Source organism: Carassius gibelio, chromosome A24, assembly GCF_023724105.1.
Source record: "Carassius gibelio isolate Cgi1373 ecotype wild population from Czech Republic chromosome A24, carGib1.2-hapl.c, whole genome shotgun sequence".
In the NCBI taxonomy this organism is placed as follows: Eukaryota; Metazoa; Chordata; class Actinopteri; order Cypriniformes; family Cyprinidae; genus Carassius; species Carassius gibelio.
In genome coordinates this window covers 1,220,939-1,241,260 of record NC_068394.1, presented here as the reverse complement: position 1 = coordinate 1,241,260, position 20,322 = coordinate 1,220,939, and the positions used below count along the sequence as shown (strand labels likewise).

Sequence of the window (20,322 nt, the reverse complement as noted above, 5' to 3'; positions counted from 1 at the left end):
ATATATATATATATATATATATAATAAATTCAAATTAATTACAAATATTATATCATATATCGCTCGTTCTATCAGCTGATGGGAGAAAATCAAGAACAACACATTTTTCATCGACTAATCTTTCCATCTTTCGTTTTGTTTTTATCATCTTGTCATATTTGATCACACTTTACATCACACAGGGACACTCAGATTGTGTAGTTTGGGAACCACTTACTGTAAAAAATAAATAAATGCTGGCTGAGTCCGTAAATAAAATGATGAATAATGGTAATATTTAACCTTTTTGGTTTTAAAATATGCAACAGCTAACAATCACACAAGTCATTTATAATGTGACAACCCAAATCATTGTAAACAGAATTGTCTGTGTTGATTATCATTGGATGTTTGCAGTGGAAGCAGCATTTTTAAATTATATATAGTAGATTTGAGTCTCCCTGCATCACTGTGTCTGTGTGTATCTCACCAACCAGATCCTCATCAATCAGCTCCATTCACTTTAATGGTGATTTAGATCAGCCCTAATGGTGTTCAGACTAACGGTCAATGGGACGTCTTCTAGATGCTTCTGCTTGTCCTCTGTTGTCTTCCCTCTCTAACCCGGTCCTCCCTGGTGTCCCGTCCCTCCCGGCCCGCCGTGCTGTGTTGTAGGTTCAAATAGTCTCCAAAAAAGTGGACTACAGTCACGTGACTTCTCGCTTGGGCTCCAAGGACAATATCAAACATGTTCCTGGTGGCGGGAACGTAAGTAACGCTACTGCATGCGGTGTAGCCGTCGTTCATTTCAGACCGAATCACGGTGACCGCCGAGGTTTGGATTCATCTCTCGCACTAACTCAGATCGGCTGCGGCCTTGTGTTTCATTTCAGGATCATGGTTCTGGGGCTGGGCGATAAAACGAGAATGATAAATATCACGATACATGTTTCACTCAATAGAACGAGTTTACTGCGGCAGACGTGTTTAGATCGTTTTATAAAAGCAATAAGCCCCAAGAAGCCGTGATTTACAGTTGTTATAAAATCACTGTAAACCATGGCTTCTTCTGGATTACTGCTTTTATAAAACGATTATTCCATATACGTAGGAAGGTTTCGCTAAATAAAACGTAGCAAATAAAGTGTAATGATATTAATAAACACAGTATTCTTCCACCAAACAATGTAGCTCCTCAGAAACAGTTGTGGGTGCAACAAAGTGGTTGCCGAGCAACAGACAGAAGTAAACAAAGGTGTGTGTTACTTTGTAGCGTTATTTAGAACAGCTTCGAATGTGGCTCAGCCAATCAGAATCGAGGAGCGGAACTATCCACTTTATAATATTAATGTAGATATGGATTAAGTGTATTAAAAGAGTAATTTGTGCATTTGTTTTTATACTTAATGTAAAAACCATATTTTACCATGCTAGTGAGGTAATCTAATTGTGTTATACTATAGATGACCAGTGGTTAATTTGAATAAAAGTAGAGTCAGAATATTTAATACCCTATAAATATGGGGTTGTTTTTGTTAACTAGAATTTTTTAAAGGAAGAGGACTGAAAAATAAGTATTTTTTATATTTTGAATATTGCGTCTCATGTTTCTTTACAGCTTTCACTCAGGAGACTAAATCTGCCTTTAAACTTGGAAGAAAAAAATTATTTGACATTTATTGTGATGATTAGCAATAGCAAGTGATGTGCTAAATTTTATCGTTTTTTTTTTTGTTTTAAGCATTTTCGCCTAGCCCTACATGCTACTTTTATTTCAGCAGTATGTGAGCAGCTTCATCGGATGCTTGTTTATGTCGGCAGGTCCAGATTCTTAACAGGAAGGTTGACTTGAGTAAAGTGACCTCAAAGTGTGGATCCAAAGCCAACATCAAATATAAACCAGGTACGAACCAATCACTGCTTCAGAAGAGCCCTGAACTAAAGCGCTGCAGTTTAAACGAACGAGTTTGTGTGTTTCTGGAGGTGGAGGTGACGTCAAGATCGAGAGCCGTAAGGTCAACTTTAAGGATAAAGCTCAGTCCAAGGTGAGCTCGATGGATAATGTCAATCACGAGCCCGGAGGCGGGAAAGTTAAGGTGAGTTTGCAATGAAGAACTAACCTTAACCTTTAACCTTTGAGATGTCAATGAGAATGGAGTGATGTCAGTTCCATGGAGAATGAGGTAGTGAGCAGAAACAATGCTGCACAAAGTGACTGGTGCATGTCATAATTCACTATAAGGAGCTGATTCCACAAATTATCTGTTAAGCTGGAGCACATCACACTTTTTGCACAAAATATGATGCGTTTCATGGCTTTTTTTTTATTTGGACAAGCTTTTGTGTTGTTAAGAAGTCTTGTATTCTCCCTAAATCAGCCGAAAAAGACCAAAAAACGTAATTCCTGTCTGAATCTGAGCCAGATTACAACTATTTCTTCAGCTATTGAGTGTAAATCAATTCAGATTTTGATACAAAGCATTTGTTACAAATTTAAGACTTGACAAATGATATTAAAATGACTGTGAAAAGCGTGATTTATTGTTCAGATACAGGTTTTCACATAAACAAAGTTTCATAAAATCATAAACTTCACACTTCAGCCTTTAAATATTTTTTATAATTAAGTATCTATTATCTGTTATTATATTGATTTAAGCTATTATTATGAATCAGTTATATTAATTAAATAACATAAATATACGTTACTGTCGTAATTGTTTAGATTATTATCATTTATTATCTGCCCTCAGACGGATGACTTTGATGTGCTTGATATTAATATAATTGTGTTAGATAATTAATTGTCCAAAGGCTTCACAGCTAAAAGTTGATGTTTAACAGAAGACCTCTTTCTGAAGTTAATGTTGTTTGTTTTGGGTGAAATGTTCCTGTTGTGTTATAAATCAGGTATGAGTAATATTACACTAGCATGGAAAGTTCAATGCTGATATGACGTCAATGTCTCTCTTATGTTTCATGTTTTGGTGTTTTAAGTCCATGTTTTTTTTTCCGTTTTCATTCAAGCTTCAAATCAGTCACTTGTCATGTGTTAAAGTCTATCTATGTGTGTTATGTGATGTATGATAAAGACTTGGGAAAAGACCAAATCCAGAGCAGTTTCTGAACTCAGACGGCTGTGATAGTGATGTCACCTGCCCCTCAGCCAATGGCCATCCATTTCAGTCACATGACCACTTTTCCGCTCATTATTATGTGCACCCATGTGAACCACACTGATGCTGTAACATCAGTATCTTTTAGAAACAGCATGAATTTTGGACTTTTTGATAAATCTGTAATTAATATCAAGCCAGTTTTTAAATTAAGCATGTTCAATAATGCACTAGTGTGACCTTTTCTTTTCTCAATGAAAGCTTTTTAGATGAACATCTGTTCATCATCAATCTTCAAGTCTTCGTTGACATTAGAATTATTGAACAGTTAATAATTGTATTTATACATTTTAAAGATTATTTATAGTATTATATAAAAATAAAATATTTTGTTTAATTAAAAAAATTAAACAGAAAAAATCCCCCCCCCCCAAAAAAAAAAATATATATATTTTTTTTTTATAATTGTATTTATATATTTTAAATATTATTGGGTAATTAAAATCTTCACATGAACTCAGTCCAGTGTGTCTAAACTGGTTCTGTGTCTCAGCTTTATTCCTTCACCATGCAAGGTTTGATTTCAGTTCAGTTCAAGCACTGGCTCCTGGCTGTGCGTCCATCTCCATCTCCATCTCACCCTCATCTTTCCAATTGATGCCCTGCTGTGTGTTTCTAGGCTGAGGGGGTGCAGGAGACTGCTGAGGGCAGCGGGGCTCCCTCTAGTGGTGTCTCAGCAGCCCCTGCCCAGGAGAATGGGCTGAAGGAGGGCGCCCCCTGCAGGAGTGAGGAGCTCCGGGACCCACAGGGTCTGGACTCACTCATCCCTGAAACAAGTAAGTTTGTGTGTACCTCGGCCCGAGACTCAGAGCCCCGCCGAAGCCCCGTCAGACTAGAGGCCCTTTAGAACTGACTCACATCCCATTCCTCACATTTACAGCTCAATATGATTTGTTTCTCCATCATTTCATACACACTTATCACTTTGTGGCATTTTTTTCTTTAGCTTTTAATTTTAAGCATCATGTAAATTGTCTGATTTTGATTGTTGTCTGGTTGTCACTGTACGAGAGGTCGACCGATTAATAATAATAATATTTAATAATTGGTGTTAAACCAATAATGAAATTGGGTGGGGGCGTTGATTACTGATTAAATTGGCTGATTTCATGCTCAAAATATTGAATAACAAAAACTTGAATGTAACACTTTATTGTTAAAATTTAGATAAAAACATTGATTTCTTTTTGTTGTTGTTGTTGAGTAAATTCAAAATATTTAATAAATACATTGAATGTAACATTTTATGCAAGATCAAATATTGAATAAAAACATGAAAAAAAAACTAATTTTTAAATAACAATATTGAGTCGATACGCTGGATGTAAATTTTTTAAAATAAAGTTAAAATATTGAATTTATATTTTACGTAAGATCATAATATTGGTTAAAACCACTGAAAGTAACTTTTTTATTGTTGTAAGGAAATTAAAATATTAAAAACATTGAATGTAGCATTTTAGGCAAGATCAAATATTGAATAAAAACATTAGTTTTAATATTTTATTTTTAAAGTAAAATAAAACGTAAATGTAAAATTAATACATAGAATGTAACATTTATATTTAAAGTAAAAAAAAATTATAAATACATTGTTAAAAAATTGTTTGTAGAAAGATTAAAATATAGAATAAAACATTGAATGAAACATTTGAGGTAAGATCAGAATATTGATTTAAACAACTGAATGTTAAGTATATAATAAAAATATTTATTACAAATATGAATGTATTTTTATTTTATTTTATTTTTTTAAGTAAAACAAACATTTTGAATAAATACTTTGAATATAACATTTTCTTTTTAGATACGATTCATTTAGAACAAATCAAATGTGTAACTTGAATTATGGTACAGTTACTCTGTTATCGTTCGGTCGACCTCTGCACTGAACTGATGGTTTCAAAATGCAGTTTTCTGATCTCCAAACCGTTTTGACCTCTTCTTATTTTTCAGGCATCTAACTCGACTTTTTGCTATCACTCTGCCCTCTTCATTTCCCCCCCCGACCGCTTCCTCTCCTCCCCTTCTTTATGTCCTGTCCTTCTCCACACTCTGTGATGCAGATTGAGTGTTTCAAGCTAAACTTCCGCGAGAACGCCCGCTCTCGCACGGACCACGGCGCTGACATCATCACCTGCCCCATCTCGGGCGACGGCCCTGTCCCCCCCCACCTGCTCCGCAGCAGCGTCTCGCTCAACGACTCGCTCTCGACCGCCGGCATCCCTCGCTCTCTCACCACCCCGGCCCTCTCCTCCTCACAGGAACCAGGCTCGCTCACCGCACTCTGGATATGATTGCTGTCTTTTCATTGGTTCGCTGCTCTCTAAACCCCGCCTCCTACCATTGCTAAGACTCATGTGATTGCTGTGCTCTCTGTTGACGTTCTTGATTCCTGATTGGTGAGGCTGTCCAGATTACAGTCATCAGGATGCGCAAAAAAGTGTTGCAATATGTGTTGCAACTCCTTCTGGACCGGTATTCATTATCAAACCTGCCCATGCCCTTCTGATCACAACATCTGGATCCATCTGGACATCATCTCTAGCTGCCTTCAAGTCCTCATTGGAAGTTCGTACTTACGAGTTACTTACGATGCGATCATGTCGTGGTTTAAGATGAAAAAATCACTTTCTGAGCTTCTTTTAGTGCCAAAGCAACAAAATGAAGATCAAATGATGTGCATTAGATGTGCATTGTAGTGAATAGAGAATGTAGTTTGTTTGTGTGGAGATTTAATTCACGTTCAGAGCATGCAAAATGTCTACAGACACTGCAAAAAAATTGATGTTCAAACAGTTTTCGCTCCTTAATTTCATAAATAGTTACAAAGAAACCGCAAGGAACACGTTGAATTAAACATGCAATCGTAAAGTAGAAGAATTTAAGTGTTTTCGTGTAAAACATACTTTATTTACTACTTCAAAAAGAAAAAAAAATTGTCCAATAGTGTTTTTTTTTATATATAAATGATTTAATATATTCAAAAAGCAAAAATATGCAATCTGCAAAAATTTACTGTAATCCTACAGATGTAAAGTTTGCTGTTTTTGTTTGTTTAATTCAGCTAAGAGCTCACTTCATGATATATCTTCACGTCTTACACTTGCATGACCCTGCTCCAACTTGGAAAGTCTCCCGACATGGGACGTCAGTTTTGGGTGGCGCTCGTCTCGTAAGCACGATCATTTCTGCTTGATTTGAAGGCAGCATCATTCAGTCATGTGACCCTCTCTCACCTTCACCCTTGACCTCCAGTAGAGCTGTCACCGAAGCACATAGGCTTTCTCAATCTCTTTTGTGATGGTGTTTTTGAGTGAATACTGTAGCAATGACGCTTTCTTTTGACTCTTCGTTTATTTTTTCGTGACCAGCAGATGTTTCTTTTCCTTGGTATTGTAAAGCAATATAAAACGGTCTCCTATAATGCCTATAAGACGTGAAACTCCATGTAAACGCACAGTAAACAGCGCTCATAGTGTCAAACGAAGATCTTGACGGCTTCAGGAACGTGAAGAGGGTCTGAGGAGGACGTGTGACGAAAAATACCCTTGTGGAAAAGAAGAAAATATAATATTAATGAAATAAAAGCCCACTTAAGTGTACTTGGAGTACACTTTCATGACTGTTTCTTAACACACTTAAGTACTCTTTACAATCTCATCAAATTCAAAGTTTTACATTTTAAATCATTATTTTAATTTTTGAAGAAACACGCTTATTTTGACGTGTTAAGCACATGTGAAATACTTGATTATAATCTAACTGTAGTGCTAAACGATATTACATTTAAAGTTATTTTAATTAACTGCAACTTCATTCATCATAACAAATGTAGAATTAAAAATATACTTAATTAAATGACTTACAAGTTTAGTTTACCAGGCATGCTTCTTGATACACTTTAACCATGTTTCAAAGACACTAGAAGTATCGCGTATAAAGATGTACTACTTAAGTGGGTCAAAAACACTAAAGTTCAGATAATTGCATTTAATACCAATCTGAACCATTATAGACTTCCGTTTCAATTAACACGCAATGTAAATGTCTAAAAACATTGCATTCAGTTCACACTTACAGTAAGGATGCATTGCTGTAATAAGTTTGCTTAAGTGTACTTCTTTTTCACAAAGGCAAGGGAAATGTGGAGACACGTAGTGGATGTTGGTTTTGATGGCAGTGAATGGTATATATTTATGCATCATGTCCAGTAGGTCCAGTATGTTTTATATGGAGGTGAGGGTCAAGTTTGTGCCTGATAGCAATCGCATCCTGCCTTTGGAGGGACGCAGAGACAGTCTGTCAAAGCTTGAAACCTTTTATCTACTTTTAATAGTTGCTTTATGAGTGAGTCTGGTGGTGGTTTACTACTTGCATTCATTTCTGCAGGTCTTCTTTTAAGAGTAAAAGCTTCGCATTATAGTGTGAGTCGACAGGTTGCTGTTGGGTTTTAATAATGGTGGAGCTTGTAGCTTATTTCTCTTGTAGCATTTTACTGTAGTTTATCTTCAGACGGCCTTTTTGAGCTCGCTTAACATGCATCTGCTTGGTTTAGTGTCCTTTTGGTGGTAAAAGGACGTTTCCTTTTTATAAGTATGAGAAAATTATTGTTGCATATCTTGTCAGACCTCTTCAATCCCAGACAATGCAAAGCAATAAGACTGACAGACCCCAGATTTTGACTTTTAGAAACCTACATCGTGCATGACTGTGTAAAGCATTCGGATCATGAAATATTATGCGATTGATCGAAAAATTGATGAATGCATGGCTATGTTAGAAAATCCAGTTTCTGAGAGGTAGCCTCATTGTAGGACAGTGTAACTTCATCATGTATTCTCGTTTATAACGATTAAATAATCCATCTCTATGAATTGGGAAAAAATGTCAAATTGATGGTTTTGGACCGTAACGTTTTTTTTGTAGATGTAAATATTAGGCGGAAGTCGGTTCCCTGTGCCTGAATATACCCCGAGACCAATCCTTCTATCATTTATAGCCTCTTTACATGCATTTAAAGTTGATTTCCCTATGGTCAAACTAAAAAAAGAGTGGTCGAAAGAGCTGAGGGCTGATATTATGCATCTTTAAATGTTTAATTGTCATTTTGGCCATGCAGATTTTCCAATGAGAAAGGCTGAGAACAAATGTATTTCAACTATATTAAAGCACATGTATTTGCCCGCCGTGTGTTTAATGTTTAGTGCGCTTATGCCATGATGATGCCAGGTGGGTCACGTCGATATTTAGCCTCTTAACGTCTTCTGATAACTTTTAATAACCCTTTATGTTTCTATGAATCTTGATCTTACAAGGAAAAGATACTCTGAATAACACTGTCGAACTAAAACGGGAGGATTGCGTTGAATGTGTTTCAGTTGCACAGATTTTATTGTGCCACAAAGGACCAGAGCATCCTGTTGAAGCAGGGAGAGGAGAGGTCCAATTGTTGTTGTTGTTATTTTTACGGTTATGATTTTGTTTTGTTTTTCTAATTTGGGAGTAATCTGGGAGAGGACTTAATTGTGCCCTGGAACATAATTACACTTATGAAGATGTACAACTCTAAAGTAAGATGGAAACTGAAGAAACGAGATTAATGTGCAGTAGATTTGGTTTCTTCAGATGCAAGAAGCTCTAAGCTAATATGAATAGAAAATTCAGGCTTTTTTGCCAGACTTATCATTTTTGCAAGGTTTTCGTTGGTTTGTTTTCCTTTATTTGGAGTTTTATTTTAATGAAATTTAATTTCAATGAATGAGGTGTTTATTGTGGTTAATTGTTAACTATGATGTGATTATGAAACATTAAAATAAAGTGTTTAAAACATTATTTTTGTGTTGTGTTTGGTCTTTATATATCAAAGAAAAGTTTTTTGTTCCCAGGTATTTATATGATTCACACACACACACAAACACACACTACGTTTTATTGTATTGTGATATATTTTATAAATGTATCATTTTAAAATGTAACTTCTAATATTTTCAGAACAACCTCAAAAACCGCACAGGTGTGACTTGGACATAGGATTTTGATTTTGTTTGTTTTATATTTTTATTATTAATTACTCAAGGCAATTAAAAAGACTTGATGTTCAGCCACAAAAAAAAACGGCAAGTCCTTTTATATTTTTTACATTTATTTCACTACAGTACCAAGGTAGCTTATATTATTGCGATGCTAGTTATTTCCATCACGAGATCACGTGACGTCAGACACGTAAACTTTGCCGCCGTCTGCGCGAGAGTCTTCAGTCGGCGGGAACCTTCTGGTCAAACGTCGCTGGAATTTCTACTCCGCTTTTCCAAAGATTATTTTCGACGATATAGAACTAAAGGTACAAAGTTTGTTGATATCCAGTTCAACCAAATAAATAGATTACTATTTTTAATGCTAGGTAACAACTTTTTACTCCTTAATCCTTTTCTCCATTAAACTAAATTAGGCGATTATTGCTCATTGTGCTATTAATGAGGTGACAAACCCAAAGTGATTTATCGAGTATCTGTATTAAACCAAATATATACATTGATACGATATTTTCACTGTGGGAATGCTGTAGGGGACGAAAGGCAGTTGATTCAGTCACAGTAAGTTACAGCTCATTTGGATCCAACATGAGCGGACACGAAGGTAAGGGATGTACGAAATTAATATTGGATGATAATTGTGAAACTGGTCATCAAGTCCTGAAAAATATTTACGATTATGTGATGAGGTGCAAAAGAGCGCCAAATTTTTCCTTTTTTTTTACGATTCTGAATCAAAGTTACTTAAGTGAATCACTGAATAGTATGTCTGTTAATAGGACAACTTGTAATAAAATTGTTTTACCTTTTTTTCTGCTGTAAAATAACAGTAGTTTCCTGAAAAAATATTTTCCAGAAACATTTTAGTAAATGAGGTCAAATTATAAGGGACACTTTTTATTATATATATATATATATATATATATGTGTGTGTGTGTGTGTGTGTATATATATTACAAAATATAGTGATATTTAAGTGGCTCAAATATAATCAGAATAGTGACAACACCAGTGGTGACATGGATATTTTGAATCAAGCAGCAGAGTTGAATGGGGTAAGTATTTCTTAGAATTTTATGAACCATACATCAGCTGGGTAATGTATTCAGTACCGCTGTTCCCTATACCCTATACACAGAGTACACGGTTTGTGTAGGCCACCAATTCCCGGGGGGCACCATCCCAGTTGCTCAAAAAGAAAAAGTGACGCGTCATTCTCACATCCGCGACTGCTCACACCTCACGTTTGCAGCTGAATGCAAATGATCACTGATGGACAACTATGCCCATGAAAAGACATTAGCAAGTACCGGTGCCAAGAAGAAAAACCCCGGACAAAACCCGTGCTGTAGTGGAGCGTGTGTCTCGTGTTTCAAGTTCCTTGGCATCCACATATCTGATGACCTCACCTGGTCAAAAAGGCACAGCAGCGCCTTTACTTCTTACGGAGCCTTAAGAAGAGTCCCAGGATCCTTGTGGAATTATACCGCTGTACCATTGAGAGCGTACTCACAAACTGCATCTCAGTATGGTACAGCAATTGAAACCAATTCATGGTTTAACACAAAAATCATGGTTTATATAGCAATGGTAACTGCAAATTAACCATGGCTCCTCTTTAGGAACTCAAGCTGCGTCGAATGCTATAGGGAATGCACTCTGTGTGACCAAGCTCTGAATCACGTGTTATCAGCCCAATGGAAAGATAAGACGTTATAGGCTGGTGATGTCATCGACCAGGAAGCTTAAAAGCATGTGCGGCATTGCCGGTGTCAGTCTTCTGTCGTTTCAGAAAGTGCTCTTTGTGTTGTCAGTCTCAATCTTTGTTGTGAGTCGGTGAGCAGCTGCTGCATTCATGGGCTTCGCAGTTAGATCTGCTGGAGGGAATGGAGACGGGCACATCCCTATCTTCTTCCTCACCCATCAGATCTCCATGATCTCTGGGTTCGGAAGCCTGCACTGCAGCTACTTCCTCCCAGGGTGAATGCTCGGTGCAAACTCCTCTCACTCAGAGCAGTATACATTCCTGGATATCTCAATATAGGAGCAGATGTCCTGTCGAGACAGGAGACTAGGCGCGGGGAATGGATGCTTCACCCCAAGTCGGTGAAGCAGATATGGAGAGTTTTTGGCCAGGCTCAGGTGGACCTATTTGCAACTCAGGAGACATCGCAATGTCCCCTCTGGTTCTCTCTAGTTCATCCAGCTCCTTTGGGACTGAATGCTATGCTACAGACTTGGCCGAGGCTTCGTCTGTACACTTTTCCCCTGATCGCTCTGCTCCCGGGAGTTCTGGCGTCTCCTCCGGGATGAGGTTCGGCTGTTATGGTTAAGAGGTTATGGCCGAGTATGGTTCTCAGATCTGATCTCACTCCTCGACGGCTCTCCATGGGAGGTTCTAGTCAGGAGAGATCTACTCTCATAGGCGCAGGGGTATGATACTTCACCCCCACGCGGAGTTGTGGAAACTGTGGGGGTGGCCCCTGACGGAGCACAGCTCATAGCACGACCCCCAGTATGGTCCCGTGTTCCCACCTGGGGCTTGGTTGTGGTGTTAAAGGCTCTCTATAAAGCTCCATTCGAGACGATTCTTGAGATATCAGATCGTCATCTGAATAAAAAGACTGCTTTCCTGTTGGTGATTACTTCTCTGAAGAGAGTTGTAGACCTTTGCCTCATCGATGGGAGTCAAAGTTCAGTCCACACTGAGTATGGCAGCCTTCTTAGCAGGTGTTATCATGCAGGAAATCTGCAACGCTGCGGGATTGGTCCACACCCTCCACCTCTGTGAGGTTCAATGGCCTAGATATGCAAGCTCTTCCGTTCTCTTGCCTTAGCTGTGCTCTTCAGATACACACTATGCAGGGATTTGGAAGTCTAGTGGCATGGGCCCCTTGTTCCCCATAGCGTTCGACGCAGCACAAGTTCCTGAAGAGGAACGTCTCAGGTTACGTATGTAACCATGGTTCCTCGAGGAAACAATACGCTGCATCTCGAAGCCATACTCCAGCACCCTGCTAGCACTTGCTTCATTCCTAGAGGCTGACGCCGGCACTGCCACACAGGCTTTTAGGCTTCCTGGTCCTGGCTTTCCGTTGAGCTGATGTATACACATGTGATTCAGAGTGTGGTCACTCACTGGGTTTATCCCATAGTGTTCGATGCAAAAACAATGAAGACATAATAATAGCATTACAATTTATGTAAATTGCATTCTATTACAAATGCCTGCAAAGGGCGCCAAAGGGCTGGAAATTCCTGCTGTTATACTCATGGGACGATTAAATAGGCTGTTCACTATATGCTACTGACCAAACATTTAATTCAAATATCCGCTTGATCTTTAATTTTTGGCAACCTTTTTGCTATAAATGACACAGCCTCAATAATTTCTTAAAAAAACAATAAATAAAATAACTGTGATGGGGTGGTGTTGGCGCAGTGGATAAGATGCATGCCATTGGTCGGAGAGACCTGGGTTCGAATCCACCGGTTGACACCAACGTGTCCCTGAGCAAGACACTTAACCTCTAGTTGCTCCAGAGGTGTGCGACCTCTGACATATATAGCAATTGTAAGTCGCTTTGGATAAAGGCGTCAGCTAAATGTAACCATAATTTTATCGTAAAATGCGTACATTTCTTTTGCGTGATTTGTGAATGCTTGAGACTATATCAGACAACTGTATTAATAAAATCATAACCATACGTGTCTATAGCTACAATTGTTATATGTAAATAATACCATTTAATTAATTAATTTACTTTTATATTTTATTAAATTACTATTTTTACCCCTATAGTAGGTGTTTTTCTCATAATATTTGAGGGAGGGAGCAGAACTATACAATCCTGCTTAGGGCACCCATTTCACTAGCAGTGGCCCTAAATGTATTGTAATCAGTTATGATGTTTCATAGTAAAATATACTATACTTCAAGTATAAGAATCCACAACTTACACTTAGTACAATTTGACGTACAGTATTTACTCACAGACTTAATACATTTCCAAAAAGTTTGTTTTTTCCATCACACCCTTAATGCCTACTTTCATTCTTTAGGTGCACAGTGAAACTGAATGATAAAGAAGTAATGGAAAAGAAAGCCAAGGACAAGAATTTAGAATTGCTATTAAAAAAAAAGTTTATTGCTTCATCAGAACCAGTATATCAATGTGGTTTCACAGCAAACAAAATCTTTATATTGGGGGATTACTCTTCATCATGTCCTTTCTGTAATAAGATAGCAAAATGTATGTAAGTATCATGCTGTACTATATCAGAATTTTTAATTGGACAAAAAAAATAAAAAATACCTTGGATCCTGAATCACGGCTCTTGGCTCTTAGCTTGTTGACCTGAGACTCAGCAATATCAGCTCTCTCTTCTGCTTCATCCAGCTCATGCTGAATCTTACGGAACTTGCCCAGGTTTGCATTCGCCTGTTCCTCCTGAAAGACACCATAACAAATACACATGGTTAAGAATACTACAGAGATAACAATACTTAAATATCTGAGTGAAATGATTTACTTACAGCTTCCTCAGCCGCTCTCTTGTAGGACTTGACCTTCAGCTGGAGTTTGTCTACAAGGTCTTGAAGACGTGCCAGATTCTTACGGTCCTCCTCAGTCTGCAAACAGAGGATACAAAGTGACTTCATTGACATCTATATAGTACAAATAATACAAAAAACATGCATTTATATATCAGAAAGTGACCTGGTAGGTGAGCTCCTTGATGCGTCTCTCATATTTACGCACTCCTTTCACAGACTCGCTCGCCTTTCTTTGTTCCAGCTCCACTTCATTTTCCAGCTCTCTCACCTACCCAAACCGAAAATCTTAAATTAATCAACTTTCAGGGTCTGAATGCAGATATTCATGGTTAATACTAATCGTCTTTAGAAAATGAATGAAAATATGCATCATAAAGAACTGAGTATGATAAACTTACCCTGGCTTCCAGTTTCTGGACCTGCTTCTTGCCTCCCTTCATTGCGATCTGCTCAGCTTCATCCAGACGGTGCTGCAGGTCCTTGATGGTCTGCTCCATGTTCTTTTTCATGCGCTCCAGATGAGCGCTGGTGTCCTGCTCCTTCTTCAGCTCTTCTGCCATCATGGCAGCATCAGTGATGGCCTTCTTGGCTTTTTCCTCAGCGTTCCTGCACTCCTGCACTGCCTCCTCAACCTCAGTCTGAAGCTGAGTATTATCTCCCTCCAGCTTCTTCTTCTGATTCAGCAGACTGGTGTTCTGCATCAGAATAGTGTTTTTAAGATCACCAATGTCAATGTTCACTGGTAAAAGTACAGATAATTGAGCTAATATTTGAAATGCATTACCTGAGAATGCAGGAGCTGAACTCTCTCGCTGACGTCCAGCAGTTCCTGCTCAGCCAGTTTCCTTCCTCTCTCAGTCTGTTCCACCATTGATCTCAGCTCATCCAGTTCAGCCTGCAGCAGATTGTTGCGTCTCTCCACGATGGCGATGTTCTCTTTGAGATCATCATTACTGCGCAGAGCGTCATCCAGCTGCAGCTGGGAATCCTGTGAAGTACAAGATGTGGAAATGAAAAGACTGCAGAATTATGTCAGATTTGACATCAAATCTAAATTGAAGATCATACCTTGAGATGTCCATGAAGACCCTTGAGTTGCTTCTGGGCTTCTGATGCCATTCTGTTAGCCTGGCTGAGCTGAATCTCCATCTCATTGAGGTCTCCCTCCATCTTCTTCTTCAGTCTGAGAGCTTCATTCCTGCTGCGAGTCTCTGATTCCAGTGAGCTCTGAAGAGTATCAATCATTCTCTGCTGGTTCCTCTTGGACTGCTCCATCTCTTCATCTTTCTCAGTCAGTTTACGTTCAATATCGGCCTTTACTTGATTGAACTCCAGTTGAGCTCTCAAGATCTTCCCTTCCTCATGTTCAAGTGAGCCCTTTCAAAATGAAAGAAAGATTTCCTTTGTACAAATAAGTCCTTTGTCCAGAATCAGTCTTATGTATACAAAAAAGAAAAGATAATTTAGGGTTACCTCAGCCTCCTCCAAGGCTGTCTGGATCTCTGCTTTTTCCTGCTCCAGCTGCTTTCTAATTTTCTCCAACTCATGGATGCTTTTTCCTGACTCTCCAAGTTGCTCAGTGAGGTCAGAGATTTCCTCTGTTAGACAGACAAATAACTGTTAAGCCAAAGCATGCTGAAGATAACATCTGTTAATTCTGCAGGTAGCCAAAATATAGTTACCTTGGAGGTTCTTGTTCTCTCTCTTCATGGTCTCAAGTTGATCCAGGACCTCTTCATAAGAGTTCTTCAGTTTGAACAGTTCAGTGCTCAGAGATCTAGACTCCTTCTGGACACTTTCTAGTTCACTTTGAGACTCTTCATACTTTTGCTTCCACTCAGCCAAAACCTAATTAGGAATTAAACTAGTTAATAACTAGTAAAATTACCAAAGTAATAAATAATAATATTAAGAAATCTTCATTTGTTTATATTACCTTGTCAAAGTTTCTTTGCTTCTTGTCCAGAGCAGCGGCAGCAGCATTGGATCTCTCCACATCCACCATGAGATCTTCAATCTCATTCTGCAGCCTGTGCTTGGTCTTCTCCAGAGAGGAGCATTTAGCATTGACCGCTTCCACAGCTTCTTCTGCATCTTGCAGACGCTGAGCCAGTTTCTTCCTGATTGTTTCATTAAGGACATATATAAGAATTGATTAAAAATAATAAACATCTGAAAACCAAATAGTATTTCTCCCTCTACTTACTTAGCATCCTCCAGCTCTTCCGTTCTTTGGATGGCATCGGTTTCATACTTAGTTCTCCACTGAGCCACCTCAGAGTTTGCCTTGGACAGACTCCGCTGCAGCTCAGCTTTGGCTTCCTGCTCCTCCTCGTACTGTTCCCTCAGCAGATCAGAATCATGACGAGCAGATTGAACTGCATGGGCCAAGGCATTCTTAGCCTAAAGAAAAAATAGTCAGTTGCTTGGATGTGATTTCTGGTGTCCTACTGTGTATCAAAAATGGTTAAGCTTGTGGAAAAACATTATGGATTGCAAAACAAACCTTGATCTCTTCCTCTAGCTGTCTCTTGAGGTCTTCAATTTGCTGAGTGTAGGACTGCTTGCCTCTGGTCAACTGAGACACCAGGGAGTCTTTATCCTCTAGCTGTCTGGACAGTTCACCTGAAATGGCAAAATAGGTTGTATTTATTACCAATTTTAACATTGTAAACTGAAAGTTGTAAAGAAAAAAAAAAATTGTGACCTTACCATTCTCAGTTTGCAGCTTGGCTTTTTGCATGGTGAAGTCATTGATTGTGCGCTGGCCTTCCTCACTCTTGGTTCTGTACTCACTCATCTGGTCTTCCAGTGTTCTGCACATTTTCTCCAGGTTGCTCTAGGTACATATATTTAAAAAAAAAGTGAGTTATATTGATTTTACATTGCGGTCTCATCTAATCTGTTTTATTTAAAAAAAAACTAACCTTTGACTTGACAATCTGCTCCATGTTGGACACCACATCATCAAGCTCTAACTTCAGTTCACTCTTCTCTTTCTCCAGCTTCTGCTTCACTCTCTGAAGGTTGTCAATCTGTTCTCCCAGATCGGCCACGCTGTCGGAATGTTTCTTCCTCAGTGTAGCAGCGGTAGCCTCGTGTTGCAGAGTGGCCTCTTCAAGGTCTCTGCGCAGCTTCTGGAACTCAGCTTCACGTTTCTTGTTCATCTCAATCTGGACAGCAGTTGCTCCACCAGCCTCCTCCAACCTCTCACTGATCTCCTCCAGTTCTCTGGACAGATCAGCTCTCTGTTTCTCAACTTTGGCACGAGCGGCTCTCTCAGCCTCCAGCTCTTCCTCCAGCTCTTCAATCCGAGCCTAGAAATTGGTTTTAATAGGAGTCATAATACATTTAAATGATTGTTTTTATATGATTCCTCCATGTTTGGTTTAAACATACCTGAAGCTCCTTCAGTTTCTTCTGGAGCTGGGCACCAAGGGCTTGTTCATCCTCAATTTTGCTATTGAGCTGGCCCATTTCAAAGTCCTTCCTTTAAGGTGAAATTGATGATACATTTTATTCTATATATATTTTTTTGTTGTTGCTAAAATGTATCTTAATTGTTTTACATGTTCTTACTTCTTCAGCTTCTCTTCCATTTGCTGTTTATCATTTTCCAAGTCCATAACGCTTTCCTGAGTCAATTTTAAATCACCCTCCAGCTTTCTCTTTGCCCTCTCAAGATCCATACGTAGCTTCTTTTCTTGCTCCAAAGATCCCTCAAGCTTATAATATAAAACATTATTAATATACATTGTACATATTACATCATACATATTTAAGATGTTTAGAGTAGAATTTATTGTACTAACATCATCCACTTGTTGCTCCAGCTTGGCTTTGGCTTTGGTGAGTGTGTTGACTTTGTCTTCCTCACTCTGGAGGTCATCTAGTGTTTGCTGATGGGCCTCCTGCAGAGCTTTCTTCTCTTTGGTCAGCTTAGCAATGATCTCATCAAGTGCTGACATTTCCTCAGTGAGATTTTTAACCTAAGCAAAAGGATATAAGATCAGTAAACACTCAAAGACTGTGTAATGCTGAAAAAACTGCAGGAGGTATAACAGCTAACCTTGTTCTCAGTGGCGTGTTTCTCTTTTTCCACTTTGGCCAGAGTGAGTTCAAGATCATCAATGTCCTTCTTGAGCTCAGAACATTCATCCTCCAGCTTTCGTTTCTTTGCAACCAACTCTGCATTCATTTCTTCTTCATCCTCCAGTCTCTCAGTCAGCTCTTTGACTTTGGCCTCAAGCTGTATCTTGCTCTTGATCAGACCCTCACATCTCTCCTCAGCATCGCAAAGATTATCTTGCTCCTATCAAAGAAAGAAAAAAAAAGAGTATTTATAGCCATTTTGGGGGGGGGGGGGATTTGTGAAATGTGAAAAGACGTTTTTCAATGTTGCCTTACAGACTGCATTGCAAGTTGAAGGTCATTTTTCTCTTGGAGAAGAGAAACCATCTTTTCCTCAAGTTCCTTTTTGCGGGCTTCAGATTTTGCATAAGCCTCTTTCAGCTTGGTGAACTCTTCCTTCATGTTGGCCATTTCTTTCTCAGTCTCTGCTGATTTAAGCAGAGGCTTAATCTTGAAGTAGAGCTTCATCCAGGGCCAGTTCTTGACACCCATGAAGGCACGTACGTTCCACTGGATCACCAACAAAGAATCTCTGCAAAGCAATTCAGTGTATATTAACATAGACAAAAGTGATGGATATCATCTTCAGTATAATAAGAAGACATTACAGTTATACTAACCTGCGCTCAACAATTTTCTGGAACTCAATTCTTGAGAGAATACCCCGAGCTCTTGCTTGAATACCAGTAATGATGAGAGCAAGACGGTCATCTCTCAACTCTTCAAGAGTACCCAGGAGACCAGCCTTGAAGAACACCTTTACAAAATATATGTCTATATTTATTTACTGTTTTCTTCTTTGCACTTTCTGTATTATGATCATTTGAATTGGCTATTTGAAGATACATTTTGTTAGAATATTTTATACCTTAGTATGTCCTAACTTGTACTGGCTGTGGTCAAGGTCCAGTGAGCCCAGCAGTTTCTCAGCAGCTTTCTTGTTGTCAATGAACTGACCCTCGGGGATAGCAGATGGATTCAGAATACGGTATCTAACAAGAGGTACAAAAGTTTTACCCACTGTGCATTAACATTTTTTATTTCAGTCTTTTTTTAGTGTCTCTTTCAGGTTGTTCACCTCTGCTTGAAATCTCCATACAGGATCCTGTTGGGGAAGCCCTTTCTGCAGATTCTGATGCCCTCCAGCACACCGTTACAGCGCAGCTGGTGCATGACCAGAGGATTCTCCATCGCCCCAGGAGTCTTAGTCTCATTGGGAATCAGGCAACGCACAAAATGAGGGTGAGTTGACCTCAAGTTGGTCATCAACTTGTTCAAGTTCTCCTGTGATTGAAAAACACACCATAACATTGTAAGGTATGCAATTTTGAACTTTTTGTTTTGATCATTTGTTTCAATAATCCTTACTCTATGAAGGGCTGACACAGTCTGGAAAGACGACCCCTTCTTTTTGCCACCTCCTTTACCTCCCTTGGCATCTTGGGCTGAAACCAACATAAAATGTAAATTAAAAGTGTTTTAGCATGTTTCATTACAGTTCAAACCCAGAAAAAAATTATACTGAATACGGTTTACTAAAGGTCAGTACACACCTGAGTCAGCCCCAGAATATCCAGCAAACAGGACCGACAGCAGCTTCACAGTAGACTTTTGGAAGAGTCCAACAACCGTCTCATTAAGAGGATCCTTGTTCTTCACCAGCCAGTTTGAAATGTTGTAGTCAACAATGCCAGCGTAGTGAACCAAGGAGAAATGCGCCTCTGGTTTACCCTTGACAATCCTGGGCTTCTGGAAAGTGGGATTCTTACCCAAGTGGTTGTCATAAAGCTTAGCTTTGAAAGTTGCATCACTGGCTTTGGGGAACATGCACTCCTCTTCAAGAATGGACATAATACCCATAGGCTACAGAAAAAAAAATATAATGGAAAAAACATAGTGTAAATAATATGAAAAAGCAAGAACACACAAAACAAAAGTTCTAATTGATAATTATAATTAATATTTCTGCACATAAACCCACCTTCTCAATTAACTCAATACAAGCCGCTAAGTCCATGCCAAAGTCAATGAACTCCCACTCAATACCCTCCTTCTTGTATTCCTCTTGCTCCAGCACAAACATGTGATGGTTGAAGAACTGCTGCAACTTCTCATTAGTGAAGTTGATGCACAGCTGCTCAAAGGTGTTGAACTGCAAGTGGAAAATATTGTAGAATCACAATGACAAAGTTCTTAAATAACATTAATCAGTAGATGTAATCTTACATCAAAGATCTCAAATCCGGCAATGTCCAGCACACCAATGAAGTACTGACGAGGCTGTTTAGTGTCCAGGGATTGGTTGATTCTCACAACCATCCACAAGAACATCTTCTCGTACACTGACTTTGCCAGAGCACCAATAGAGTAGTACACCTGAAGGAGTGGAAGAACATTAAAATATTGCTTTTCTGTTGTTGTTGTAATGTGATTCCCAAGCTCT

General features: G+C 38.8%; 2 protein-coding genes across 14 annotated transcripts in view; one reads left to right on the top strand and one right to left on the bottom strand.

Annotated features, from left to right (window-relative positions):
* LOC127946298 (microtubule-associated protein 4) overlaps nucleotides 1-8,990 on the top strand; it is a 48,925-nt gene extending 39,935 nt beyond the window's left edge. For 8 of the 13 annotated variants that reach the window (XM_052542779.1, XM_052542771.1, XM_052542765.1 and 5 more), the window contains 4 exons: nucleotides 655-747; nucleotides 1,801-1,882; nucleotides 1,963-2,075; nucleotides 5,222-8,990. In XM_052542779.1, coding sequence (XP_052398739.1) covers nucleotides 655-747; nucleotides 1,801-1,882; nucleotides 1,963-2,075; nucleotides 5,222-5,452 — 519 coding nt within the window. In that variant the 3' untranslated portion in view covers nucleotides 5,453-8,990. The other 5 variants (XM_052542772.1, XM_052542770.1, XM_052542774.1 and 2 more) reach the window with 5 other exon arrangements.
* Nucleotides 8,991-13,309: 4,319 nt separating this feature from the next.
* The window catches only part of LOC127946082 (uncharacterized), a 32,131-nt gene continuing 25,118 nt past the window's right edge, over nucleotides 13,310-20,322 (bottom strand). Inside the window, 26 exon segments of the mRNA XM_052542397.1 lie at nucleotides 13,310-13,423; nucleotides 13,507-13,641; nucleotides 13,728-13,823; nucleotides 13,912-14,016; nucleotides 14,147-14,443; nucleotides 14,533-14,736; nucleotides 14,817-15,125; nucleotides 15,222-15,346; nucleotides 15,431-15,596; nucleotides 15,685-15,868; nucleotides 15,955-16,151; nucleotides 16,255-16,373; nucleotides 16,461-16,587; nucleotides 16,676-17,065; nucleotides 17,148-17,238; nucleotides 17,328-17,473; nucleotides 17,561-17,737; nucleotides 17,818-18,060; nucleotides 18,156-18,411; nucleotides 18,500-18,636; nucleotides 18,748-18,871; nucleotides 18,958-19,163; nucleotides 19,248-19,324; nucleotides 19,433-19,742; nucleotides 19,861-20,031; nucleotides 20,106-20,255. Coding sequence (XP_052398357.1) covers nucleotides 13,403-13,423; nucleotides 13,507-13,641; nucleotides 13,728-13,823; nucleotides 13,912-14,016; nucleotides 14,147-14,443; nucleotides 14,533-14,736; nucleotides 14,817-15,125; nucleotides 15,222-15,346; nucleotides 15,431-15,596; nucleotides 15,685-15,868; nucleotides 15,955-16,151; nucleotides 16,255-16,373; nucleotides 16,461-16,587; nucleotides 16,676-17,065; nucleotides 17,148-17,238; nucleotides 17,328-17,473; nucleotides 17,561-17,737; nucleotides 17,818-18,060; nucleotides 18,156-18,411; nucleotides 18,500-18,636; nucleotides 18,748-18,871; nucleotides 18,958-19,163; nucleotides 19,248-19,324; nucleotides 19,433-19,742; nucleotides 19,861-20,031; nucleotides 20,106-20,255 — 4,563 coding nt within the window. The 3' untranslated portion in view covers nucleotides 13,310-13,402.